Consider the following 27,521-nt stretch of genomic DNA (forward strand, 5'->3'; position numbering starts at 1 on the left):
ATAATAATAATAATAATAATAATAATAATAATAATAATAATAATAATAATAATAATAATAATAATAATATACATCACTAACCTATTATCCCTTTATAGGCTATATAGTTCTAGACGAAACTGACTTATTATTATTAAGCATTTCGGCCTATATAGCGCCTTTACAAAAAAAACCCCCAAAAAACAAAAAACAAAAAACAAACATCAAGGCATACATTAAAACCCATTATTACTTGCATTTAAATGTGTTCGCGATCTTCTTAAATGACACCGTTGCATGGTTGGTTTATTGGGCCTAGGTTAGAAATAGAACTTAAAGTATGGATGACGGTTTAATGTAAATTGGACAAAGGACCAAGTGATTTGTCTACTATGCTAGCGTAGAGATGATGTTACCTTTGATTTTTAATTCCTTTTATTTATACGCCAATGGTCTTTAATCCTTAGTTTCAGACGAGATTATCTAAATTCTTGTCGCAATCTTCTTACTTTAGAAATTATTATTATTATTATTATTATTATTACTAATATTATTAATAATAAAAAAAATAGTAATACTAATAAAATAATAATAATAATAATAATAATAATAATAATGATACATTTAAACATACAATTAATGTGAATTTTCTACATTTTTGTTTTGACGAGTGTATTGTAAAATTACCATTCACCACTTTTAAGAAAATATTTAAACATATCTTAATTATGCTGATGATTCGGGCACAATTTCCGACGAGGGCGGTTGTTAATTAATTCAGCAGTAATTCTGTGTTTCTAGATTTGTCTACAGTACATTAAGCTGTCGTCAAGGGTAACCAATCACCTTGGCTGTTTTGTATGGTGATTATTTAAATACTGTAGTATAAAAGCCGCCATGCAAAGCCATAGTTAGTTCATTCTTTGCTTTGATCTTGTCCGGTGAATTTCGGAGTTCATCGCGTGTCTTAAAAATTCTTTTCGAATTCCAATATTTTGGTAAGTATTATTTTAACATTACGAAAAAGAATAATGTAGTAATATTAAGAAAAAGAATAATGTAGTAACTAGCCTTCCGTGGGTGGGCATAAAATCGGTGGGAAGGCTAAAGTGAATTTTTCATTTAACACGGAGGGCTGCACCCAACTTTGATCTTTCCAGTGTGCTTCCAAAAACCTCCCAATCGCTGCTTTTACACCACTTTATTCTCGGTTTTAATACGATCGGTGTCGAGCCGTTAAAAAAAAGCCTTTTCTAGTGTTGATATGACTGGCGGCGAGCACACAGGATTTTTAATTCATTTTCGCGGACCGCAAGATAATCGCTGTCAAGTCGCACTTTGCCCACCCGTGCCTTCTTTTGAATGCGTTTTCAACTCAATACTTAATTTCAGATTTGCAAAGATGGCAGAATCCAAAAATTTCCTCACAAAATTTCACTTGGAAGCTGGGATCAGCAAGGAGGACTTTCAAAAAGTAAGGTTTAGCTTAGCAATCTTGATTCATCAGCCAGTCGGGCCACTACTAGCATAATGACCTCCCTAACTTCATTCATGATACAATATCTGTTATTATAGCTGATATCGAGCACATTACATTGATATTTCCGACATTTGTATTCAACAGTGCCCAAATTTTTCATTATCTATAGATATGGAACAATTATGATACTGATAATAACGGCTGCATTGAAAAAAAGGAGTTGGAGGTAAGAGCACTAATTATGGAACTCAGATTTTGGACATTTCAGATTTCAGTTCTAGTTGCCTAAATTCTAGGATGAAGGGGGTTCAAAACGGTGAAAGATGAGTGGATTCAGGATCCTAATATTTGTAAGATTACGGATGATTATCATTAAGTTCTTTCCAACACATAACATTTTGTTATAGATTTTCCCATATATGGGCATGATATGACATCATCATGCTCTTATATGGTTGTCGCCATGCTTATTTACTCAAATATGATAGCTCAGGAATAAGAAAAAAATGAGATACCTCTGTTGTATTGCTTGCATATACCCAGTGGCGTATCTAGGGGTGGGGATTTTGCACGTAGTTAAAAATAGCTTAAAATGCTACTTCCCCACTCCTATCAATCCTCCATCGTGACCTTCGCGCTCTCCATCAGCCCCCCCCCCCATTCCAAGACCTCTACATACGCCACTGCATACCTCCAAATAGATCCTTGCCAAATATTTCTGTCACGAATGTTAACTAATCGGCAAAATAACAAATTCACTGTCTCCTTACTACAGAAACTTAGTAAAGATATACTGAAGGACACGCCATCTGACATGTCGGAAAAATATATGAAGCAACTAGTGAGTAGGGCTATTGTATTTTATATAGTTTATAAAGGCTATACAAGTAACGAGCATTTGATAATGCTAAGACACTATACATATATTATATATGTATATATATGTGTGTATATGTGAATATATATGTGTATGTATATATACACTGTTAAATATGTAAATCATTAAATATAAATATATAAATATATAAAAAATATGTGAATATATATATATATTGCGCTTTCCTCAACCTTCAGATGACTTTTTTCGATGTTACTGGCGATGGAAAATTGAATGTCGCCGAAATGCTCAAGTAAGCAAGTTTGTTATTCTTAATTAAATAGTTAGGCCTAATTAACAGTAAGACATACCACTGGAAAATAGACTAGGCATTTTTAAAATCCTTAATTCATGGTGCGCTGTAATTTTAAATTACAAACGCTTTAAAATCATGTTTACGCGAATACAATATTCTTTCATTCATTTTATAGAACCTTCCAGGTGAAAGAGGATGTTGCAGCGTAAGTACAAGTTTTAGAAATTGAGGATTTTATTTTAGAATAAAGCTTCAACGATAAAAAAAACAATAAATAAGTATACAATAACAAAATATTTTAACAATCAAATCAGATGACGTCATAATCATGGACAAATGATAAAATCGTTGCTACTACGACGATTTTAATGTTTCCATGATATGACGTCATCTGATTGATTTGTCAAAATATGTTATCGCATAACTGATAAATCGTTATCGAATCGTACTAGTGTAAAAACTTCTCTTATTTCTTTTGTTTTCTATATGAAAAATTGCTTTCAGCATTTTTTATCGTTATTGTTGAAGTGTAAACAGGCCTTAATCATGTAAAATTACAATGCGTCCTGTTTTCTGTGCCCTTTTTTCATTTTGAAGGAATAGTACGTCGCGTTTATACCTATACCTATATTACCTATCGTACTTTAGTTCGTTTTGGAATCTCCGATGAGGGCAGTATAATAGAAGCAGTTGAGTATATTGGCCATATTAACAAAAGCCCAGCCGAGTGTTGCTAGAGCTCCTCATCGGAGCTATGTTATGTCACACGAGTCTAAATTCGAAACTATTAATTCTTTATCCTAAACTCTATAAATGCCTTTTCAGAAGTAATACAGCTTGGAATACATTCCTAGGACAATTCCGCTCAGAAACTGGAATAAGTACTGCAGATTTCATGAAAGTAAGTTTTTTCAGGGTTTTTTTTTTTTTAACTGTGTCGACTCTAAAGAATTACTTCGTAGAGTATATATCTGCATGCGTAATTCTACGTTTTTGACAGATGGCCAATGGCTGATGGTAATTTTGACCTAATCTCTGTAGTATGCTCTTGTCCGTCAGGAGCCTATTTTTTCTTCATATTGAATATAGGTATATTTAAGTACCCAATAAAGTAATGTTTTGTTTGTTTCTAGATATGGATGAAGTACGACACGGATAAAAATGGCTACATTGAAAAAGGAGAGCTCCACGTTAGCAAAACTGAATTGCATATATAATTGTTTCGCTATTATTATTGCATTGTGACATGGACCTACTCATACTAGACCTACTTCGATGGCAATTGTTATCGTTTATTAGCTTAATATAATACAAGTGGACAATATGGGTACAGCATAGTTTTTCTTTTACTTAGGGTTTTCTAAAGGATTTGATGAAAGAAAAGGAAGCTGGTGGAACTCTCGAAGAATACAAAGCTTGCATTGTAAGTATACTTTCTCATTCGAGATAGGATTATAAGCATAACTTTCATTTGTTCAAACATGTTCGTTTTACAAAATTACAAACGTTTGCTCCATTACCTAATCTAGCTGCAGAGATTCGACTGGAATATGGATGGAAAATTGGACCTAAAAGAAATGTCCCGGTATGTCAATTTATTTTTATATTGTATTGATTTTAGATTGTATTAAATCTAAATATATGCGAAGACCTCAACGTCAATCTTGATGGGATGGAGTTGATCATGCGACATCAAATTCTCAAATCTTCATACCTATGCCCGGCGGAAACGCTTCAGTAGAGCAGTTGTGCAATAGAGCGTTTGATTTTAACCCATTAAATATCTTTATAATGAACAATGTTACCCTGATTGGATTTTTCGGACTTTCAGTATTTGTATCTGTTCCTGAAAGATTCCGTTAAATATTAAATTAAAATTACTTCTCTGTTCATTATAAGTTTGTCTAAAGATCGATTGGTTCGACTAATAAAGCTAAGGCAACGTAAAACTGAAACTGATTTTGGATTGAATTTTCGAATAGTTAACCCTAATATGACGGTTTATTATAATCCCCAATCATTCCTTAATTAGCATCTGTTAAAATTAGAATTATCGAGTTTTATCCAATATTTGGAAATTCAAGTTGAAATACTAAACTCTTTTTGTAGGAAATTATGTTTGGTATTTATAAATGTATTGGCTTCAAGTTCTGCGCATTGAGAGAAGGTGGTCTCCATTTCGCCATGTTCAATTTTGTGGTAAACTAAGCCTGCTGAGAATTTGTGGTGGCGGGGAACACATCAGACTTAAGGCATTGCAGCAAACGCGCTGCAGCAGCTTTGATCTTGCCTCATTTGCATAGCGCTGCGTGCGCGTAGCTTTTTCGAGTGATCTCAATATATAGATATATATCTAGATATTATCATTTGCAATATATTTCTCTTATATAGACTGTGCCCAGTGGAAGAAAATTACATAGAAAAATTAAAGGTAATATTTAAAAAATATATTATAATATTATTGTTATACGAATTTACCAATTACCAAGCTGCTTGCACTGTTAGGAATTTGGGTACAATATAATTCTTGAAGGCCTGCAACATGATTTAACGCAGTTCTTTGAGCGCTTCCAGTGATTATTCCTAGTGTACTGGCATCGTTATGCTCGTGCATTGTGGCTGCTCTAGTCCACCTGAGCTCGGAACAATTCTCGACCAGGACCAATTTAATTTATGCTGCTATTTTTTGTATTTCAAATGTCTAATGTTTACAAATGCAGATATATCTGCATGATAGATGTTTCTTTTTGCCCCTCAAGTCTGCAGGATCTTTTTCCAAGGCGAACTTCGATAAAATATTTCAACACTATGATCGGGTAAGCTATAAAATTATGTTAAATTTACATATACTGTAGTATTGCAATAGAGAATAACTTTAAAATATATAATTATGGGGTTTTTAATACGAATATTCAGTTTTTCATTTTCATTTTGTCATTGTTAGGATAACAATGGATCAGTTGATGGCACTGCATTACAGGGATTCTTGAAAGATTTATTGGAAGCATCGGGCTTTGTAAGTGGATTCATATAGGCCTATCCTAATAGCAAAAGTATAGGGGAAATGTATTGGCATTTACAGACTGCGTATTTTTATCATTTTTAGTTATAATACAAGCTTTGAAATGCTCCAAAAATGCTCCAATTCAATTGTGTACTAAAAATGATTATCGTTGTTTTCAGGGCGGTAATATGGAACAAATTGAGTCATATGCGGTTGCACTGAAAGACACGTTTGATGAGAACAATGACGGCAAGTTCCAGAAGGACGAACTTATGATGGTACTTTCCATCTTTGCCTAGTAGTACGGCCTATACATTACGACCTACATAAGGATCTACACCGATTAATGAAACCGCTTATGAATTATTAACTATTACTATTACGGTACATAGTCGAACGTTTATTCATGAATAAAAGAGCAATAATGACAATTTACCAGTCTCTCAAACGGAGTATTGTTATTACTGTTGTTGTTGTTGTTGTAGTTATTGTGAAAGACATGCAGATGATGCGGATTTGTCATGATGACGACAATAATTATAGGGAGTTTTTGCAAGCTTACGAAAACGATATCGAATACGGTTACGTCATCAAATTTAAAGCCCCTCTTCCCCTACAGTAGCATATCTGTAACAACTTAGGTGAATCAAGCCATTTACATTAATCAATTATCATATTCTCAAGAATGTCTCGGGTAATGATAATGACTCACAAGTTGCGTTTGATAACAGGAGTGCATACTTTTCTCATGATGGGGCGGGGAGGAGAGGAGGAGCGTGGGAAGACTGACGCACCTTTCTGAAACCAACCCAACCCAACTAATTTTTTATGGTTTCTCATCGAGTTGAATGGCCGAGTGGTTAGCAGTGGCGCCACAAGATGTAGCCATAATATCGGCGCTGTTTCGAACGGCACGCTCGCCCATGGTTCTGGTGGTAGAACAAGTCTTCTCGGATAAGCACTATTTTTTATTTTATTCCTTTAAGCCAGAACCACAAAAAGCAATCAAAAAAGAAAGAGGAGGGCTGAGGAGAGGCAAAAGCGGTACAAAAACTATCACCGGATATGGTGTGCCCCTCCAGCTCCAAATTCAATATTATTAACTAATATAAATATTAATTGTATCAAAAATATAAAAATATTAAAAAATTAAATAATAAAAAAATTGAAACAGTTGGTGGAAAAACAATTAACAATCCCATGAACGAAATTGTCTAAAGTAATGTTTAATTTTCCCTTTGAAAGTGCCCTTCTTTCCTTTTGAAACCGTAGGCCATGCATACAATGGCTCGTGTGCACTATAAAGAACCCAGTACATCCTTCGAGACGAGTAGGGGATACCCCGGTGTACTGGAAAAGACAGCCCATGTAGTGGACGACGAGAGTTCCTGGTACCGGGTGACACAGACACGAAGGGACCCTTAGGGGAGAAGAAAGTCCACATATCAAGCGCCCTGAGCATTTTACATTAGATGAATATATGCGATATATATATAATATAATTATTAATATCATATATAAATTTATTGATATTGGTTTATATGAATATTGACGAGCGTCGGTTAATGTTGGCGACCTGATATATTATGTATTCTCAAGGAAAAAATGTTTCTGTACAAATTATAAGTTGTAAACATACTACCCTAGATTGGCGAAGAAAGCACCTCCGAGCATCTAGAAACAAATGTTTTCTAAAAAGTGGGGAAAGATGTTTGGTTTTAAAAGTCTGACGCCTACAAATTCGCACCATTCCATATCCAATTTCACTATTACAACTACAGCCAAAAAATGACACTTGCGTGGCGATCAGTGCGCAGTGCGGATAAGATTTATCCTATCGCTATAACATTATTAATCCAATCGAGGAAGGTTGGAACTTTTGTGTAGAAACCATATTTATCTTGTCGTCCACATCCTTCGCCCCAACTTACTAACCCGAACAAATACCATCTTCCTTCGTGCAAAATGGAGAATGGCCCCCCGCTGTCTCCCTGACAGGCGTCACTCGTTTCGCGTTCATAGCCAGCACAGAACATTGTACTTGTCACTGTATTTTTTGTAGATGATACGCACTTTCTGTGGCCGACCACGGGTACATAAACCTCATTCATATATTGTGGTATCGGGCCAGCTTCTCTTAGATACCCCCATCCGTTTACACGACCAAGACGGCGAGGTTTGAAAATGTTTGCAGTTATATTTTGTGTCGGTAGACATATAGGCCTCACGTAATCAGTAAAATTTAATATCGGCGTTCCCAGTTTAATCATTGCAATATCTGCGTTGAAGCTATCACTGTCAAAATCCTCGTGAATGAGGATCTTCTTAATTTTGTAAAACTTTTCTTCAGACTCTCTATAAAGAGAGTCATAGTCAGCCACGCGAATGAGGGTATTTCTCTTTTTGACTTTGAACAGACTATTCATACAATGTGCCGCCGTCACTATCCATTCAGAGTTTAGAATATTGCCTCCACAGAAATGCTTCTTTTGTCTGAAGTGGTATAAACGTACCATCCATGGTGCTGAACCTCTAACAGCATCTTTTCCGTTCACAATCCGAAAACTATCGTCCTCCCGATCTTCCTGATCTGCAATAGCATCGGTTGATGTGACAATTCCACATCCTGCGTAAAACATCATTTATAAATATTATTTAAGCTGTGTAATGCATGATATTCTTTTTATTTGTACTATTAATCAACTGACAAATAGGTCTAACTTAATTAAATAACTAACATAAAAACCTCAAAAATATTTTGGGAAGAACATTATCAAATCTGACCAAACTCACCATTAGACTGCTTCATAATATTAAGAAAAGCAAACGCTTCTTGGACCCGGATCACACCGTCTGCCATTACTATGCATGCATATCTACCGGCATCCTCAGTAGTGATTTTATTGACGATCAATCTCCCATCTGGCAACGTTAGTGTATGTTCGTCTGATTTTATGATATCATCATTCTTCTCCCACTTTATAGAATATGAGTCGTCTGACAGAGAACAGTTGAAAGTGTGGGTATCGCCACGGTTTAGTGTGACGTTACTTGGCTTTGTAGATAAGAGATCACCGACCGTCACATCTGGAAAATCGAATGTTATTAAAAAATCGAAAATCTAATAGGCCTATACTTGCAAATTTAAAGAGCTTTGTAAATTTTAATAAGTTATTAGGTTTAACAGTTTGAACTAAAAATGTATATTAGTTAAAGATTTTTCAAAATGAGTAATTCAAAGTTCTACATTTATTTGTTTTTTTTTCTTTTTATGTAAATACCTATTGCTAGTTATAACCTAATACTAGTAATTATTAGGCATTACTGATAATACGTAGATGAATTACTGATAATATGTAGATGAATAAACGATACAATAATAATTGATAATAATACAATAATTAATAATAAAAATAATTGATTTAATTACGTATGCTGTAATATAATGTTTTTTATCTTTCGTGAAATTTCTGTATTTTAACAGGCCTATTACTTTTATGTCTTGTGCTTATGCTTGATTAATGTTGCAGATTTTTTTAAATACATTTTCTTGTGAATATCATTCCGTTTCCATATTTAGGGGCTGAAACAGGTTAAATGACAAATGCATAGACTCAATAGACAATGTCGGTCTTTGGTTTCCGACGTTAACTCACCTATAAACATGGTCTGCTCTATGCTGATATTGTCTACTCCAGTAGCACGACAGGTATATATCCCTTGATGTCTGAAGGTCACCGACGATATGAGTAAAATTCCTTGTGGAAGGGCGAGTATGCCGTCGGTTGGAATACCTGTCAGATAAAAATATAAAAATCTTACTGGACATGTCTGCACTCTGCAGCTGCTGACTAGAGTTTTTTTACATAAGAGCCTGACTGTTTAGTTGTCGAAGTGTTCTCACGGAGTGTATTCTTGAATACTGATTGGTTCCCAATCTTGCATACTTTTAGTGTGCGCTTTAGCCAGGTAGCAGGGACCCACACATAATTTGCGTTGTCCTTCCCAAGCGCCCCCTACTAATATTTGCTGAGTAAACAAATTACCCCTAGGTCTCAGTAGTTATAAATATACTTAATATCACGTCATTCCCTAGGTCGCTCATTTCCATTCTTAGTTAAGTAGGCCTACGCCGTTGCTTACTTACATGCTGAAATTATGGAATGTAGTAGTAGTAGTAGTAGTAGAAGTAGACACAACGAAATGGACCTTTCCGCTAAGCCCCGCCCCTTGGATATTGTTGCTAAGGTCCCACAAGACGACAGTGTTCAAACATACGCGAACACGTGCGTTTTTAGGCCAACAGGTATGTTTGTAAGACGCGCGCGTATTTCTAGCGTTGTTCTGATTAGTCAGTTGTTAAGTTTGATTGACACTCCGGAAAGGTCTATTGAAGCATTTATAGATTTAAGCCCTGTCCAGAGACATGCCTAAATATGGTAATGATGAACATCATGAACATATAGACACATCATAACTATAAATGGGCAGAGTGTAGACAGAGCATTATTCACTGAGAGTAGGCATATATATTTTCAGAAAGACTACAAAATTACAGATTAGAACTAGTTTCGTGGGATTTATGCTAGTTTCCGAGGACATTTCCCCTTGTATTTTGCCATAGTACTAACAAACGAAATATTTTTAAAAAGTTTGAAGCATACCTTCCTGGAGAACTTCACCATCTCTCAACCAGGCGACCTGCGCCGAGGGGTCGCTCACAGTGCATGTCTCTGTCAACAGTTCTCCTACCTCCGCCGATTGATTTTGTGGAAAATCTAGAAACTTTAGTTGTATATTTATCTCTATGAAGATATACAAATATATAAATATTGGAGATGCAAACGTATAAATTAACATTACTGCTCGCTGTAATATTTATTTTATGTGTGTAAAGCGGATTTTATACAGACACATCCATTTTTCAAATTGAGTTACGCCTATGGTCAATTGTATATTAAAAAGTATGTTACAGGCGGTTAAAGTACAGTGTTGTAGCCTTGCTAACGGTTTTTTACTTGTTATCTTAATTCTTTTACTATTCTATATTATTGATATTCTGGCCAGGTACTACAGTACGTCTTAAACCAGCAGATATCTGGAGCTTGTCGCGGGTAGGCCTAGAGTTGCCCATGTGCTTATATACAACCTACTGTATTTTTATCCTCTACTCATCTACAGTAGTGTAGGTCAAAAAATTGACGAACACAAAAGCCACCAGGACAAAAATGGGGTATACCATTATGACAATGGGGTGTATAATATGTTCTCTTATATATATTTTTGTTTACAATCTAATTAATTACGATGGTGTGGTGATTGAATTTTTATGTGGTGTTTGGGGGTGAAAAAAAGGACTGACCTTGACATATCAGTTGACTGCCTGACCACGTTCCATCTTGCTGACAGATACGATGAAGAGTTCCTGCAACTTTCAAGTGACCGTCTCTACATTGGAATATGCAAACCGCATTAGGAACTGGGTCTAAGCACAGTACTTCTTCAACACCTGGAAGAACTGTCAACTCTGGACATCTTCTTTGCATAGCTGTGACGAATTGAGATAATTCGTTTTAATATTGAATAACCATTTTCTTGTTTCCAACTGCTATCTATTATTGTTTAACAATCACAATAGACCTAACCCATCTTAAAGATAGTACTGCCAAGTTTCCAGTGGCGTAGAAAAGTATTTTTCATTGGGGGGGGGGGAATGATTGGCGTGTTAGCCAGTGTCGTAACAGCCGAGATGTGTATAAGAGACAGGTGTATTCTTGAATACTGATCCCTCCCCTGACGGTTTTTACCGGGCTGACCAAGCCGTCGTACCGGACTGGGTAATAAGAGAAAAGAAAGAGGGGAGAGGGAGGGAAAGAAAAAGAAAAGGAAAGAAAAAGAAAAAGAGAAGATATCATTGACCAGACTCACAACACCCTGCAACCCCTTCTCCACTTCAAAAACTGTCATAACTCCTTTGATCTATGCTGCCCGATGGCGTAACCACTGGGGGACAAGGGGAAAATATCAATCTTTGAAAAATCTTCCCCACCCCTTTATAAATGCCCTTTTCATCCCTTGAAAGTGCCTAAAAACCTCAAATTTCGCGCGCATTTCTTGTTAACATGGGCCATTAGGGAGTTTTGATCAATTCCAACGAAATTAGAATTAAAAACACCGGGGGACAAGGGAAAAATATCCATCTTTGGAAAATCTTTCCTCACCCCTTGACAAATGCATCCTCTGAAAGTGCCTAAAATTCTCAAATTCTTTGCGCGCATTTTTTTTTGTTACGGTAGGCCAATTTCCTCTATAAATTGCAGATTTTAGAGAGTTTTTATCAATTTCGACGAAATTAGAATTAAAAACACAAAAATATTTTGCGCGCTTCGCGCGCATTTTTAGGTTTATCCTTTTTAAGTTATTTAAACACATAATAGTCCCAAACTCAAGAAAGACAAATTTAAGATAGATCGTTTTGACCTAAAAGAAGGGCCTCAATGTGTATTGATGGTGAAAGAATATGTTTGTAATAAATAAAACCATGATGAAAATGCTTATTAGTTTCAAACACACGTGTGTGGCCTTTATAAATAAGATAAGCCCTATGTCGTATTGTTTTCTATATGGAGAGTGGGGTGGGGTGGGTATGGTAAATTATAAACCGGGAAAATAATTACCCACTTTGACCCAACCCCTGTTACGCGCCTGGTGTTAGCGCCAACGTGTGCCCTTGTGCGGACAGGGGATGTGCCCCCTACTGAAGCTGGAAACCTTGTTTTTGCAAAATAAATTGATGCAATTTGCTATTATAGGCCTAATCAATACATTCCTCATCAACCGATATAACCTTAAACATTCTTGGAATTGACATAACATTAAAGATGTCGTACACACCCTTCAGTGTGAAATGTGGCTCTCTTTGCAAGCACATCTAACATCTAAGGAAAGAAGAGCTTAGATTGGTACCAGATAAAATAATTTTGTTATCAACATTAATACATATGCTAATTTTCATTTTTGTAAGCGCATAAGACAGTGAAAATTATTTCTGTGACAGTCTTTTGAAGTGTGTAAAGCTCCATTTTATCCCATACATAGTAAAAATATTGGGGATGATACAATGGACCACCCCCCTTGTCAAATATTGGGGGATATATCTCCCATCCCCCGGGATCTACGCTTATGCAAGTTTCAACGAAGAATATTGTCTATTCAGACATACAGTTTTGGAAACAGTAATATTATATATGCACCTGTTAATGGGTGACTGATTAAGTGTCAATCACCAATCAATAATAGATGAGTTGTAGTCTAAGTTAAATACTTACTAATGCAACCATTTCTGACTGGACAATAACAGCGGTTCAATGTTGGGCCTACGGTAGGATAAATATGTTTTTACCTGAGCAGGTAAGCTCTTGCCCGGACCAGGATCCATCGGACTGGCACACCCTAACTTGGTCGCCACTGACTTGATCACTTCCGGGTTGACATCGAAACGTGCATATTGATCGGAATGTGGATGGATGAGGACAGTGAACAGTTACACTAAAATCTGGCATAACCAACGCTGGACAAGTAGTATCTAAAAAGATTGTTTAGTGTAAAAAAGTTAGCTTTCTGTTTAATTATAAGATGTGTTCTTTCTATACATGCCATGTTGTTAAATATCCTGGTAGTTGCTTTAGTTGTTTATTTTTTAACCAATTTAAATAATTTTTAATTTTAAGTTTAAATTTAAATTGTTAAATTATTTTCTGTTAGTTTGGAAAAATATTACTACTACATTTATTGTAAGTATAAGTGTCTATTTCAAATGTATTGGAGCAATAAATTAAATTTTTCTCTAATTTTGGTATTTATAAGAACGTTATAACACGTGTTAGTAATAACAGACCATGGCATACTAAATCGTCGCCAGACCATCTCGCATCGAGTTGACATGTACGAGTCTCGTCACCGAGTACCCTCATATATCCCTCAGAACATTGGAAGTTACAGGCTTCTCCGGGTTTACTCAAACCATTGCAGCCACCCTCAGCGTTTTCTGGTGTTCGCAAACGTGGACAAAGTATTTCTACAAAAGAAACAAATGTGTGTTTTTTTTTTTAATTTTTCGTTTTATGTAATTATATACATCTCGTGTGAAATCTGAGAAAATGTTTAGCATTACGATCGTCTGCTACCACTACATGACGTCACTGCATGCTATAATTTTCCACATCTCTAGCCTGAAAATTTCAAATAAGTATAATACTTACCAATGCAAAGAAGTTCTATAAAACCACCCCATTCCCCTGATGGAAGGCAAGTAACCTTGTTGGTCGAGATAGTTGTATAACAGGCCCGTAGCCAGGGGGGTTTTTAGGGGTTCGGGCGAACCCCCCTTTTTCAGCGAACCCCCCTTTTGCCAGCGAACCCCCTTAACCAGAAAACGATCCCCCGTTTCCAAAATAGTGCAATTTATTACAAAATAGGAGCATTTTTGGCACTGTTTATTTGTCGCTATCGTTCGTAGTCCGATCGTAGAAATCAAAACAAAGCTGCAGCCAACTGCATGACGTAACCAGCAAGACTTCAAAATGAATATTAATGAGAGGTTTGTTGCCTAAGCTATTTGACCAGTCGCGTGCTCCGTAGTTTATTTACTTTGGCACGACGTCATCACAAAAGTTTGGGCGCTCGACATTTTTCATTTCTCTGGGATCGAGGACATGCGACACGCCAAAAATAGCCTAGGAGGAGGATGAAGCGCCGAGAAAGGATAGCCGATTTTTTTGCTTCAAGGCCAGCAACGAAGAAATCACGAAATTTAAGAAGTTAGAAAATTCACCCTTGTTTTCACCACATGCTCATGATACTGCCTGGCGGCGGGATCGGTGTACTTTTTCGGGCTGGGCGTAGGCCCTAGGTCTCTAGGTAGGGTAGGGTCGTAGCCTATGAGGCCTATTATTTGCGAACGATTTTATTATTTATTTTGTAATCGAGCTAGCATAGGCCAGGGCCTAGGCTAGCAAGGAAATATACTTTACCAATCAATAATAGATGAGTTGTAGTCTAAGTTAAATACTTACTAATGCAACCATTTCTGAATGGACAATAACAGCGGTTCAAAGTTGGGCCTACGGTAGGATAAATATGTTTTTACCTGAGCAGGTAAGCTCTTGCCCGGACCAGGATCCATCGGACTGGCACACCCTAACTTGGTCGCCACTGACTTGATCACTTCCGGGTTGACATCGAAACGTGCATATTGATCGGAATGTGGATGGATGAGGACAGTGAACAGTTACACTAAAATCTGGCATAACCAACGCTGGACAAGTAGTATCTAAAAAGATTGTTTAGTGTAAAAAAGTTAGCTTTCTGTTTAATTATAAGATGTGTTCTTTCTATACATGCCATGTTGTTAAATATCCTGGTAGTTGCTTTAGTTGTTTATTTTTTAACCAATTTAAATAATTTTTAATTTTAAGTTTAAATTTAAATTGTTCAATTATTTTCTGTTAGTTTGGAAAAATATTACTACTACATTTTTTGTAAGTATAAGTGTCTATTTCAAATGTATTGGAGCAATAAATTAAATTTTTCTCTAATTTTGGTATTTATAAGAACGTTATAACACGTGTTAGTAATAACAGACCATGGCATACTAAATCGTCGCCAGACCATCTCGCATCGAGTTGACACGTACGAGTCTCGTCACCGATTACCCTCATATATCCCTCAGAACATTGGAAGTTACAGGCTTCTCCGGGTTTACTCAAAAAAATGCAGCCACCCTCAGTGTTTTCTGGAGTTCGCAAACGTGGACAAAGTATTTCTACAAAAGAAACATATGTGTTTTTTTCAATTTTTTCGTTTTATGTAATTATATACATCTTGTGTGAAATCTGAGAAAATGTTTAGCATTATGATCGTCTGCCACCACTACCTGACGTCACTGCATGCTATAATTTTCCACATCTCTAGCCTGGAAATTTCAAATAAGTATAATACTTACCAATGCAAAGAAGTTCTATAAAACCACCCCATTCCCCTGATGGAAGGCAAGTAACCTTGTTGATCGAGATAGTTCTATAACCAGCTGAACAAACTATTGAGCACGTTGAACCAGGAGATCTGTCACAACCTGTAGTTCTTCCATTTGGTATTGCAACAGGGCACTTTAATTCTATAACATTTAGAAAAAGCATTAGCTATCATGTAATTCTCTCAATGATTTGACCTACGTCAGCTTCAATAATAATAGACTTGTATATCCCGAGGAAAATTCCCGACTACAGCAAATAAAACTACAACTGCTAATAAATCTGTATGTAACCAAGCTTAATGAAGTTCACAATAATATAACGACAGTATTTATTTTGCCGGTAGCATACCTATTCGTTCACAAAGCATTTTTGTGATTATTATTAGTGAGGACGACGCACTCTAATTCTCACCTTGTGGATAGGCAAATTCGAGTTTTAGCCGGCAAAATAAATACTTTGCAATAAAAAAAACGATTTAGCCAGTTATGCCACTCCATTACTTGCAAATCTAAAACTAGTTAACAATCTAAGGACATATAGAGCTATATGCCTATACCTACCTGAATTTCCCACCTGTATACAGGACATGCCATCAAGGGTACTTCCTGTGGGACAGGCGCACTTTCGTCCTTTAGGTATTGCTAGGCAGAGTTTACTACATCCACCATTATGTATAGTGCAAAATGTTTCACCTAAAATGGTGAACAATATTATGAAAAAAAATGTCACCAACCATTGAAGTTTTTCTATCAATATTATAAACATGCACTAAATATCAGTTGGCTGTCTATTTGATATTTTTCAAATCAAAAAAGTTGGAAGACGTACTGGACGCAATTCCGACATATTACAAATCGCATAGTTACCAACCTGAAATATTTAAAATGTGTGATTTGAAATGGGGGCAGGGGCCAGCAGAGCCCCCGCTGGGTGGGGTTACGGGGGAAAATCCCCCTTCGTTCCGACGATCTGAGCTTTTTAAGCTGTTTTTAGGGAGTGTTTATTGACAATACCGAGTACATAAACAAAAATATATTTAATAAAGCCACGTACAATTGAACTTTCAATGTATGTTTAATTGGAGTACCAGAACTATGTATACAAATATTCATTACTCTAACAAACAAAAAAATGAATAGGCTGCGGTGGTGAGCCTTTCCTGTCATTCGACACTATTTCCACCCCTCCAGCCAACTCAACATTTTTTTTTTTTGAGTTGGGCTCACGGGCCAAGGATAATATTCGAGTTCCTATTAATTAAGCAACTCGCTGTGAAGTTTTTGGTAATTTCAAATTCTACTTTTTGTTGTGCTACACAACAATTATGGTAACAAATTCTGTATTCTGTATGAAAAGAATACATAATTATCAACATTCCGTTCACACCCTAGTTGGGTTAAGCAATAAGAAATTGCATTCGGTGTATAATAAACGTTAGAGTAACATAAAAATTAATAATATATATAATATGCATACTTTATAAAACATAAATTAACCTAATGTTCTGATAGATTAACAAATTTAATAACATTAATTGCATGAAATATATTTAATGGTATAGGCATGTTTGCCACCATCAACCGTAACAGATAATTTGAAATAAAGTAGGCGTATCGTAGAAGAGAATCTCTATTAGGCACTGACCTCAAAGGTTACTGTAGAAGTACACAAAATTCATATTGTTTCCGCTACTTGCCAGAGTATCTTGATTTGTTGATGCAGAGAAATATGGGTATATACAACGACTAGATAATAGGTGTGATATCGAAATTCCAAAAGAGGAAACATGTTATAAAGTTTTCTTTCCTCTATTTCTTATGTTAACCCGGATTTAAACTTTTCAAAACGTTCCTACAATGTGTATTTAGGCTTCATCAGTACTGTATTGCGATAGTCAGTTGATTGAATAACGCTTTTGTATCATCGGCACACCTTTTTAGTGTAACCTTACAACGATTAGACATATTAATTTATATAAAGAAAACACAAAATAAAAAATTAATAGGTTCTCTGCCTTATAAAGTATAATGCGTCAAACCCCCTCGATATTGAGTATACTAAATTAAAAAATCTTCCCAGGCTTTTCCAGATATAGCTAGAACTAACTTATTCTTTTGCGTTTTTTGATAGTAGATTAACTACTTTTTAGATTTCAGTGGGTTAACCCGACTCAAAAGACAAGCTTCCGTACCTAACATGCACATTTTTATCCTCTATACAATAGGAGACATGTTTACATGCGTGGTCTTTCCTTAAAATTAAAAATCAAAATTTAAAAGTAAATAGACATTTTGAAAACAAGGACAAAAAAATAATTTCTCCCAAAGTACAGAAACTGACTGAGTGCGTGTGTTTGATGCTAACTGACAACTGCAGTTTCAGTCACATAATCAACGGTTGGTTGTGACAATCAATGCGCCTAGCTTCAAGCTCTCGGTGAATTAAATGTCAAACGAGATAACGAAAGCTCTCTAATAACTCAAGTTACTGCATGATTGTTTTATATTTTAAATTATAACTAATTTATTCTAATTTCAAATACATTTTCCCTGAATTCGTGATTATTCGTCATCACGCCTAGACTTGTAATAAATGCGTGACAAATTTAATATCCCGCATGTGTTTCTGCCAAATGCGTGTTACATCCAAAATCACTTTGAAATGTGGGACCCTCCAGCACGATGCAAGACGGTTGGTAACTATGAACTCGTAGACCTTAGCAAAATATAGGAACACGCCAGTTGAATATGAAGCCTGACAGGCTTAGAAATTTTAGTTGATCAAAGACATTTATTGTCACATACAAATATGTATATTTGAGGATGCACGAAAGTTGTGAATAAAAAACAGACCTAAACAGGCCTCCCAATATAGAGCGTCTGTTTTATATGCGTGTATTTTGAATCCACCCATGAGGTTTTATTTATATTAAACAATGTTTCTCAAGAATTCAGTTTGTTAGTAAAAAGTGGATTTGATGCACACAAGTCATGCTACTTGGTTCAAAATTCTAAATCGGTCTTACCATTTTGAACGTCGTCTGAATTGAACAATGCCAGGCCATTTAGTCTCCCAAAGTCAGCGGCTCCGATCGTAACCGGTTCGCTTCCTACAGCTTTGCTCATGCGCATTAGACTTTTTTCGTTCCAGTTCGTAAAGTAAATATATTGATCGCTGACCAAGAGGCTATGGGTATGTACGGCGACCTTAAGTTGCTTAATCAATGTACGTTGCGAACCATCAAATTTTATCATTTCAATTCTGTCGGTTCTAGCATCACACCAATAAATTGACTGATCTATTAAGCAAATAAAAAAGTTAGTTATTAAGTGTGACCGATATTGTGTTTTCTTTTTACACTTTAATATGGTAGAGATAAGAAAAGCTAAAATTGCTATTTGGTAAATACTATTACATTTCACTCGAAATTACTCAAGGAAATACGCTATTTCGTAGTATGAATTGCGCATGCCCGTATCTAAGGTTAATCAGCATAAACCTATGCTGTGTGTATGTGGTGTAATGTTGACCTTGATATAGGCATGCGCAATTCACACTACAAAATGGCTGGTTCGGAACGACGGTAGGTTGCAGATACCTGGATACCATGTGAACATTATGCAGGATTAAGACATTATCCTATATTATTATAGGATGATTATAGGATAATATCGTAGGAGTAAACTTCAAGTAACAAAAGCCTAATATAATTGCTTACCATTAGTGTCTATTGCCAGTCCGTTAGGCCAACCAATTTCCGTATCAACAAGAACACGCCGGTTAGTCCCATCCATCCATGAACATTCAATCTTTGGAGTAGTTCCCCAGTCAGTCCAGAAAAGGAATCTATGGAACAATACATATAGGAAAACGTGCTTTAAAATGTACTTATTGAAATAAATAATACTTTAAACAAGGTGAAATTTATCGAATCATAAAATATATATAGGCCTATAAGAATATTAGAAAATAACACCAACATACGTAAATTATTGTATATAGCTGAATAGGCATAGGCCTATAGTCGGCAGCAAATAAGATTCGAAATACAATCTGCTGTATACTGTATAAGATTTACCGTTACCGTACCCTCTCACTGGATCAATGGTGATAGCCCTTGGTTTTTCTATGCCAGTATCAATTAGAATCTTGCTGTTTGTACCATTTAATGTAGACACTCGAATGGTGCCATTAATGCCATCGGTCCAGAACAACAATCTGTTGATATGGTCTACCGCTAAACCATCAGGAACTAACAAAAATAAATGGTATACATTGAAGTGTATCTCATTAAACATAGAGCGATTTGTTATCAACACTATAAAAAAAAAGGACGACTTTAGTCAGGACTATCACGGAAACAACGAATTTAGCTAACTACTGTATCAACCACACTACCGCAATCAGCAATGAAAACAACAATACAAACAAATACGATAGCCTTTACTTTGGATGCGGTTGATTAACTACTGATTGATTCTACGAACCATGTACATTGTCATGAATAACTATGTAATCTTTGGCAGCAAGTGATGATCTCAGTATCCGATGGGCATCGACGTCACTAACATACACCTGTTTATCGACTGGATCAAATCCAACTGCAACCGGGTTCTGGAAAGGGCCCATTGGCAGCGCCGTGTAAGCGTAATCTCTGTCATTGCTTAAGTCGACTTGAAAAATAGTCTTAAGTCCTGAGTCAGCCATCAATAAGAAGTTGTCTTCAACAATATCTATTTGAAATAAAACCCATCAAAATATAATATTGTTTACCGAACAATGCTCTATTAATACATGAATAATTATGACATTATGTACGGCTTTACACGATAAAAAAAAATACGCACAGGCCTATACAGTGTTTGCAAAGTCTAACAAAATTACTGTGAATTCAGACTATTCAAGTTACACGATGTATTCTTCCGCCTAATGAAATGTAGGCCTAAACGTCCTGAAATACTGTACTCACACTTGATTACAAGCAGCGTATAATCTAGACAATGTTGCTGTCGATCATAAAGTGAATTTTGACTGTTATTATTTACAAATATTTTAACGATTAATAATAAACAAATGTAGACATTCTATTATTTAAATTAACTGCACTTTTAGGAAAATTTTAAAATTAGTAAATTAAAATAAATTATTTCTATAATGAATTGTAAATATTCCTTAACAATTATTTTGTTTTTATCTTTTTAGATTTCCCACCCCCACCCTAATTAATGTGAAAAAGCTTATCGATCATGTTGTTAATAATTGTTTCTATCTCATTCTTTTAAAAATTATTTAAATGTTTAAATTGTAATCCTAAATACCACATTTTTAATACCTGGTTTATAGCTCTTAGTTATACCTACGACAACTAGAAAAAAACCTAGCAAAACCCGGGTCACACCAACATGGAAATAAAATGACTCGGAAGGAGGGGTGGGGGCTGCTTGATACAAAATGAACTAGCAGCATTTACTCACTATTTTCACATTCACCGTCTTCTCCTAATGTGTAGCCTACAGAACAAAGACAAGTTGTGTCGGCACCCAATCCTGGAATGCAGATTTGATCACAGCCACCGTTGTTGATCATACACGGGCCTGAAAAATTCAAAGAATCATACATTAAATGTATTCAATGGTCCCAAACGATAATAAGGAGACACATTAGTAGGCCTAATACTATACGGCTCGAACCAATACTTTTCAAAGTGCCGAGCACAATTGATGTTTATGTTGTCAAGTCGACATAATATACGTATCATGTCGACATGGCGAGATAGATTATCTTGACATGTCGACATACTAAAAATGTTTTGTTGTCATGACGAGTCAAGTCGACATAATAAAAGTTGTATGTTATCATGGTGAGATAAATTATCTTGACAAGTCGACATAGTAAAAATGTTATGTTGTCATGGCGAGATAGATTATCTTTATATCTATATAAATTTAGAAATTAAAAGAAATTACTTAATTTGTATATTTAAATACTTCAATAGATTTTAACTGAAAATAAGGAGGAAAATGATTTGACGATTAACCGACGTTTAAGAAATACCATTCATATAATCTTCACACAAACCCTTAAATTTCTATTAGCAAATTAAAGGATTTTTGTAGTAAAATGTCTGCAACTAATTTAAAGCTATTCTACTGATTGACTGAATGTTTGATTGACTGATCTGAAAGTTTAAAGGATTTGAGGACTTTATGGTGGGCAGTATCATAACAAAATCATTGAGGGCTGCTTACTGTCGCCATCGGGTTGTCGTGTAGCATCTAGAGTGCTAATTCCAAACGCTTTTCCAGTGTAAGGCAGAGAACGCACAAACTCTCCCGTCTCTCTATTCATAACATGCAGGCCATTGTTTGGTGGCCATTCTGTCCAAACCAAGAAATCCTTAATAAATAAGATTCAGCGAATTAGGTGAAATATAAAAACAAGACTGCTGAAACACAACATTGTCTCAAGTAAATTTCGGCCACAGCTATGTTATGTTTTTCAAGTCGGCACCGTTTTTATCTTAATTTCGTTTATTTTACTATTAATTAAATTTAAATTTATTTTTTAAATATATATGCCAGATGGTTAACAATTAATGATTCTTGAATTCCACAGTAGGTGAAATATAAAAACAAGACTGCTGAAACACAACATTGTCTCAAGTAAATTTCGGCCACAGCTATGTTATGTTTTTCAAGTCGGCACCGTTTTTATCTTAATTTCGTTTATTTTACTATTAATTAAATTTAAATTTATTTTTTAAATATATATGCCAGATGGTTAACAATTAATGATTCTTGAATTCCACAGTATACAAGATCGACTATTTTTAACACGTACAATTATGTTTACACAGCATCTAGTAAACAATTTAATGTTGTAATAACCTTAAAGATTGGTGTACGTTTTTTTAGAACCATAAATAAATATATTACGTAATTTCTGACTAGATAGTGATGCTAAGGTTTCAGCAACGTTGTGTTTACGTCATTTTCTGACATATTCTTACCACAACGTTCACGAATGTTATACAGTAATAACGTTTGTTTGCAGGGCTAAAATAATCACTAAACATGGCAATTTCTCTATTAAACAAAAAACATAGATGTTACAAAATGATTGCGTGTATACCTGAAATATATCCATGTCAAAATAGAGGGCGCCCGGTTTAACGTCTTCTACTTTCCTTGACTCTCCGTCATAATCAACCGACTGAATAGCACCGGACGATCTATCAGCAAAGTATAACCTAGAAATGCAATGAACCAGAATCTGATTAATATATCAAAAGGAATACTCATTATCAAAATTTTAAAATTATCAAAATATTAGGCCAACTTCTGTCATTTTATAGTCCACAGTACTTCCACGCTCATTTGTGATTTCCAGCGGCATTTAATCAATCATCCAGCGAAACAGAAAAATAATAAAAACAAAGTCATGTGTTTGCAGAGTTATAATAATAAAAACAACAACAACAACAATAATAACTGTCTCTTATACACATCTAGATGTGTATAAGAGACAGAACCGATACTTTTCAAAGTGTATTCCACTAGCTGCACCCAACCGAGTGTTTACAATCATTTTCCTGTCACTTCCATTAAGTCTAGCTCGCTCAATCTGTGGTTGCGATCCAAGTTCCAGCCAAAACATCCACCTGAATAAAATAAAGTTAATTTAATAAAATCTAAAATAGTAAACATAATAACAAAAACAACAACAACAACAATAACAATAGCAATAACAATAATAATAATAATGATAATAATAATAATAATAACAAATATCATAGGCATAGAGTACAGTTGAAATAATGAATTAGTGAATTCTAAAAAGATATTATTTATCACCTAAAAAAACAAGGGTAAACTAAGTTATCAAAAGATATTCATTTAATTTAATTTATTTCGCCAAATAACTTTAAAATACACACAGAGGCCTAAAGGATAAAAATGCAGAAAGGACAAAACAATATCATTGTCGGTAACAGGATAAACAAAAAGCAAACTCCGACAATGTTATAACAGTAACATTCAAAACAAATATAAAAATATAATATATGTAAAAATAGATATAAAAGCATCTTGCGATTATAGGATAAATTTATTTATTTACAACGCCAACCCGTGCGATTAGGTCACGGGAAACAAAAACCAAACCAGACCAGACCGTTGATAAGATACCTGCGAATAGTCTGCATATTACATCGAGACGAACATCAATACTCAGTGGCCAGAAACAATGCCACTGTGTTTGGCTTTTCTGGCAACGCCCCATCCTTACAGAGACTGAATAATGGGTTTTGCATTAGCCATTTCACACCCAGTCTCAGCCCTTGTTTAGTTTTTCCACCTATAATCAGCAAGTCTCACTATCCAATCATATAATTCAATTCAAGTTCTTTTTTGGTTAATTCATCAAAAAACATACTTGATAAAATTAACATAGAGAAATGATAAAAGAACAACAGCAACAAAAGTACGGTAATATATAAAAAAGAAACGATAAAAATAAATTAATATTAGACGTAAGTATTTCCCTGTTTCTCTTCCACTGATGACGATTGAATCAATCGAAACGTCAAGACATTCTCAACAAAAACAACAGTTCTTCTCAGAACAATATATGTGGTGTACCGATAGTATTTAATATATAATTAATGTTCATAAAGAATTGTTTACAAAAAATGTAGGAATCTAATAAACCTGAATTAGCTTCAAAGATTGCGTTCCGTAATTATTGTTGGTAAGATATCAAAGCGTTGGTTGTCTTAATGGCCAATGGCTTTGTGTTTGTATAGCGCATATTATAAAATTGGTCTCTAAGCGATTTCCATGACAACAGAAAAGAACAAAACCAGAATAAATGGTTGCAACGGAAAAGAAAACGTACCGTTGAATCGGATCCACGGCAATACTTCGAGGTTGCACTATAGCAGTATCTATTAGAACGAGGCGGTACCTCCCATCGTACGAAGAGGCCATGATATGCTGTTTTGTAGAATCGGTCCAGTACAAGGTTTGTGAAAGGTAATCAACAGCTATTCCTGTTGAGAAAAAATACACAAAACCGTATTGTATTCAAATATGAATATTATTTATTCATATTTAGGCCCCTCTCAAAATTACATTGTATGACGTAAGATGTCATTATAGCTAACTTTTCTACAATTTCATGGGCACGCCGACTTGGTCGATTTCTAGTCTTGAACACAGCGTAGAATAGTGCTGTACGTAATTAATCCTATGCACTTCGAAGACGGAGTCGGTAAATGGACTTTACCGGAGTGTCAATCAAATTTAAGTACTGACCAATCAGAACAACGCTAAGATTGCACACTTGTCCCACAAACGCACGTGTGCCCCATAAACGCAAGTGTTCACGTACGTTTATGCTTTCTTAGTGTTGGACCTTAGAAAAATATTCAAGGGGCGGGGCTTAGAGGAAATGTCCTTTGATGAAACTGGGCATGTGTGCATAATTAAACAGATTCAGATGATTAGGCACACACTGCGTTGAGGGTCGTCGGTCGACGCGTTTGCGCAACGGATCGTTCTTAATGACGATCCTCTTTGGCTGCCGCTGACAATCAACAGACGGTGGCGTCACGTCGTTAAACGATCACATAGAGCGGAGATACAGTAAACCCCTCAGGGACAGTCATACGGTGTATCGTATTCGTATAGTGTGGTCGGCTTAAGACGCACCGTTTAAGATATGATTTTGATTTCCCATCATACCAAGACGGAGAATTTAAAAATACTTAAATAACGATGCTTAGCTTACCTTGTACTGATCCCAACTGTCCAGCAACTACTTTACGTTTACCTCCATTCTTTAATTCTAAACTGAACACTGACCTGGTAACTACATCAGAAAAGAACAGAAGACGGCGTGCCACGTCCACTTGCAGGGCCACAACGAAACGCTGGTTGTTAAGGAAGCCATCAACAGTAAAGTCATTTGGATAGGCGGTATTGGGAAAGTTAGAAGGTAGCTTACCAATGGATGTTTGGTTTGAGAAAAGAAAAAGTGGTGTGCCGATAAAATCACCTAGAAAGAGGGATTAAAAAGCAAAGATAATAGACTTAAGTTAGACTTAAAAAAATATTTTTTTATGATGAGAATGAAAATTTTCTCATTTATCGACATTGATTTACAAAGATTTAATAGAGAATACAGTAACTGTCTATTGCCATAAGGGAATCTCTTTCTCAAGACACAAGATGCTAAGTTACAGTCCCAACTCCAATCCCATCCTCCACTGTACTGCAAACATACTTGAACGATGGAATAATCCAGGTAAAACGTAGCTTTACGGCACGAGTGATAAGTTGTGGAATTTCGCAGACGTACCAGTATTGCTTACCTTTTTGGCAGGTTTTTCCATCAGGTAACAGAAAATACGAGTCTCTGCACACGCACGTGTAGTTATTTTCACCACTGGTGCATATTTGTGAGCAAGGGTTAGTCAAACACGGGGCTATGAAATAAAAGAATTCATTATAATATTATAATGCTTTATGCTACGTTCGCAATATTTAAAATATAAAATACATAAATAAAATAGAGAAAGAGAATCAGAAAAGTAAAAATAGAAGAAAACTCATTTTGCATCTTGTTATATTCATTTTGCCGTTTTTTTTTAAATTTAAATTGCTGCTGTATTTCAGCGACAGCAGCTACAGGGGTGGTATCAGCGACTGTTGATATTCTTTATCCATGTATTGCATTATATTGTGCATTTAACCTTTTGATTTATGTACGGCGCTTTGGTCATTTGGAAAAATGTCATGTATTATTATAATTAAGTCATAGAATTTGTCAGATTCAATGATGGAAATTAGAAAAAGATCTGTCAAACAGGCTATACCAATCATGTCGGTACTGTTGTGATGTTGTCACGGAAAATTCAGTTTCTCATTTTTCTTACATGGTTGAATTTCTTGATCACCATCTCCATACACCGTCACACCATGAGGACGAGATTTAAGGTTTAAGCTGAAGTAGACAGCACCAGAAGTTTTAAAAACACACCATAACTTGCGATTCCAATCGGTTATGTACACATAATCCTAAAGAGTGATGTTAACATTAGAGAGATATTAAATGATATGCTATAGGCTACTATTCATTATCATTATCATATATTATCATTTCTGTTGTCATCGCCATTTCTCCGGGTCATTGTGATTGTTACTGCCATTGCCATCATCATTATTGTCATTATTTCTCGTAATGAGACTAGTTATTAAAGCCCCATTCCCGGCAAAATTTCACAAAAAAATTGACTTTTTTAGAAAATATGCATTTGCATTACTCCAATTATTATAAATCATGGAAAAATATTGGCATGAATTTTAGTTTTACGAAAAAGAATAAAAAAAATGAGAAATACAGACTATTTCTCATAAAATATTACCATTTTCTCGACGAATTCATCGTTACTAGGCAAATTCAGAGGTTGTAGATCGCATCCACTGGAATACTCTTGCTTTCATGTATACTTTATACAGTCAATAAAGTGCGCCCTCTCTAGTGAGATTAGTTTTTTTACTTCGCATCTCGCGCAATGCGTTCGTTCGTTTAGGTTGAGATATGTTTGTTTAAGTGTCAAAATCTCAGTCAGAATCAGTTTTTTAACAAATTTGAAATAATTCCTATGAAATATTATATTCACAAGTGTCAATACTAGCAACGGAAAATATCATGTCGGCCGTTTTTATGTATGATAACAGAACCTAAATCGAGGTAAGGCTAGGCCTAGCAGTGTTGGATAGGCTAATGTTTTCGGCGCCTACGATATTTCCTCTCACGACCTGTCGCAAAATCAAACACGAAAATTCATCCGCATTTATTTTTTGTGTGGAACACAAAAAATCAAATTT

The 27,521-nt window shown here is 35.4% G+C and overlaps 3 protein-coding genes across 6 annotated transcripts in view; 1 reads left to right on the top strand and 2 right to left on the bottom strand.

Annotated features, from left to right (window-relative positions):
• The first annotated feature begins 826 nt into the window (after window positions 1–826).
• LOC117107905 (calretinin-like) lies at window positions 827–6,031 on the top strand. Of its 2 annotated transcripts, none has more exons than XM_033249744.1 (14): window positions 827–977; window positions 1,372–1,453; window positions 1,629–1,685; window positions 2,235–2,300; window positions 2,534–2,589; window positions 2,768–2,797; window positions 3,421–3,493; window positions 3,726–3,782; window positions 3,947–4,015; window positions 4,122–4,177; window positions 4,984–5,023; window positions 5,352–5,408; window positions 5,537–5,608; window positions 5,776–6,031. In XM_033249744.1, exons 2-14 carry the CDS (start codon window positions 1,382–1,384, stop codon window positions 5,893–5,895), a joined length of 825 nt encoding a protein of 274 aa, XP_033105635.1. In that variant the 5' UTR covers window positions 827–977; window positions 1,372–1,381; the 3' UTR covers window positions 5,896–6,031. The 2 variants fall into 2 exon arrangements, with proteins under 2 accessions (XP_033105635.1, XP_033105634.1); XM_033249743.1 differs by having other exon boundaries at window positions 828–977; window positions 3,418–3,493.
• Window positions 6,032–6,843: 812 nt separating this feature from the next.
• Window positions 6,844–22,881, bottom strand: LOC117107903 (low-density lipoprotein receptor-related protein 2-like). 3 transcript variants are annotated; one of them, XM_033249740.1, is made up of 16 exons: window positions 22,762–22,875; window positions 21,879–22,026; window positions 21,105–21,224; window positions 20,118–20,363; window positions 19,720–19,882; window positions 19,349–19,476; window positions 18,656–18,928; window positions 16,191–16,322; window positions 15,600–15,770; window positions 15,240–15,419; window positions 14,745–14,927; window positions 10,959–11,144; window positions 10,261–10,401; window positions 9,253–9,390; window positions 8,390–8,683; window positions 6,844–8,222 (listed from the first exon to the last, which is right to left on the bottom strand). In XM_033249740.1, the coding sequence occupies exons 1-16, from the start codon at window positions 22,774–22,776 to the stop codon at window positions 7,426–7,428; spliced, it is 3,315 nt and encodes a 1,104-aa protein (XP_033105631.1). In that variant the 5' UTR covers window positions 22,777–22,875; the 3' UTR covers window positions 6,844–7,425. The 3 variants fall into 3 exon arrangements, with proteins under 3 accessions (XP_033105631.1, XP_033105633.1, XP_033105632.1); XM_033249742.1 differs by lacking the exon at window positions 21,879–22,026 and having other exon boundaries at window positions 22,762–22,881; XM_033249741.1 differs by lacking the exon at window positions 16,191–16,322.
• Window positions 22,809–27,521, bottom strand: part of LOC117107898 (low-density lipoprotein receptor-related protein 4-like) — a 13,490-nt gene continuing 8,777 nt past the window's right edge. Inside the window, exons 5-10 of the mRNA XM_033249733.1 lie at window positions 26,567–26,708; window positions 26,003–26,116; window positions 25,420–25,686; window positions 24,526–24,679; window positions 23,168–23,290; window positions 22,809–22,902 (exon numbers count right to left, since the gene is read on the bottom strand). Of these exons, the coding sequence (XP_033105624.1) occupies window positions 22,809–22,902; window positions 23,168–23,290; window positions 24,526–24,679; window positions 25,420–25,686; window positions 26,003–26,116; window positions 26,567–26,708 (894 nt within the window). The remainder of the gene's footprint in view (window positions 22,903–23,167; window positions 23,291–24,525; window positions 24,680–25,419; window positions 25,687–26,002; window positions 26,117–26,566; window positions 26,709–27,521) is intronic.

Source organism: Anneissia japonica, unplaced genomic scaffold, assembly GCF_011630105.1.
Source record: "Anneissia japonica isolate Jap-2015-1 unplaced genomic scaffold, ASM1163010v1 scaffold2139_len280258_cov182, whole genome shotgun sequence".
In the NCBI taxonomy this organism is placed as follows: domain Eukaryota; kingdom Metazoa; phylum Echinodermata; class Crinoidea; order Comatulida; family Comatulidae; genus Anneissia; species Anneissia japonica.

What these genes read in the sequence shown, in the direction of transcription:
- LOC117107903 (XM_033249740.1), bottom strand. An exon ending in TATTCATGACAATGTACATG is followed by an intron (nt 19,883 to 20,117) that starts GTTCGTAGAATC and finishes TATTTTTGTTAG; the next exon opens with TTCCTGATGGTTTAGCGGTA. An exon ending in TGGTGAAGTTCTCCAGGAAG is followed by an intron (nt 9,391 to 10,260) that starts GTATGCTTCAAA and finishes TTTATCTGACAG; the next exon opens with GTATTCCAACCGACGGCATA.
- LOC117107905 (XM_033249743.1), top strand. Translation starts at nt 1,382, where the DNA reads ATGGCAGAATCCAAAAATTTCCTCACAAAATTTCACTTGGAAGCTGGG. An exon ending in GCAAGGAGGACTTTCAAAAA is followed by an intron (nt 1,454 to 1,628) that starts GTAAGGTTTAGC and finishes CATTATCTATAG; the next exon opens with ATATGGAACAATTATGATAC. An exon ending in AAAAATATATGAAGCAACTA is followed by an intron (nt 2,301 to 2,533) that starts GTGAGTAGGGCT and finishes CTCAACCTTCAG; the next exon opens with ATGACTTTTTTCGATGTTAC.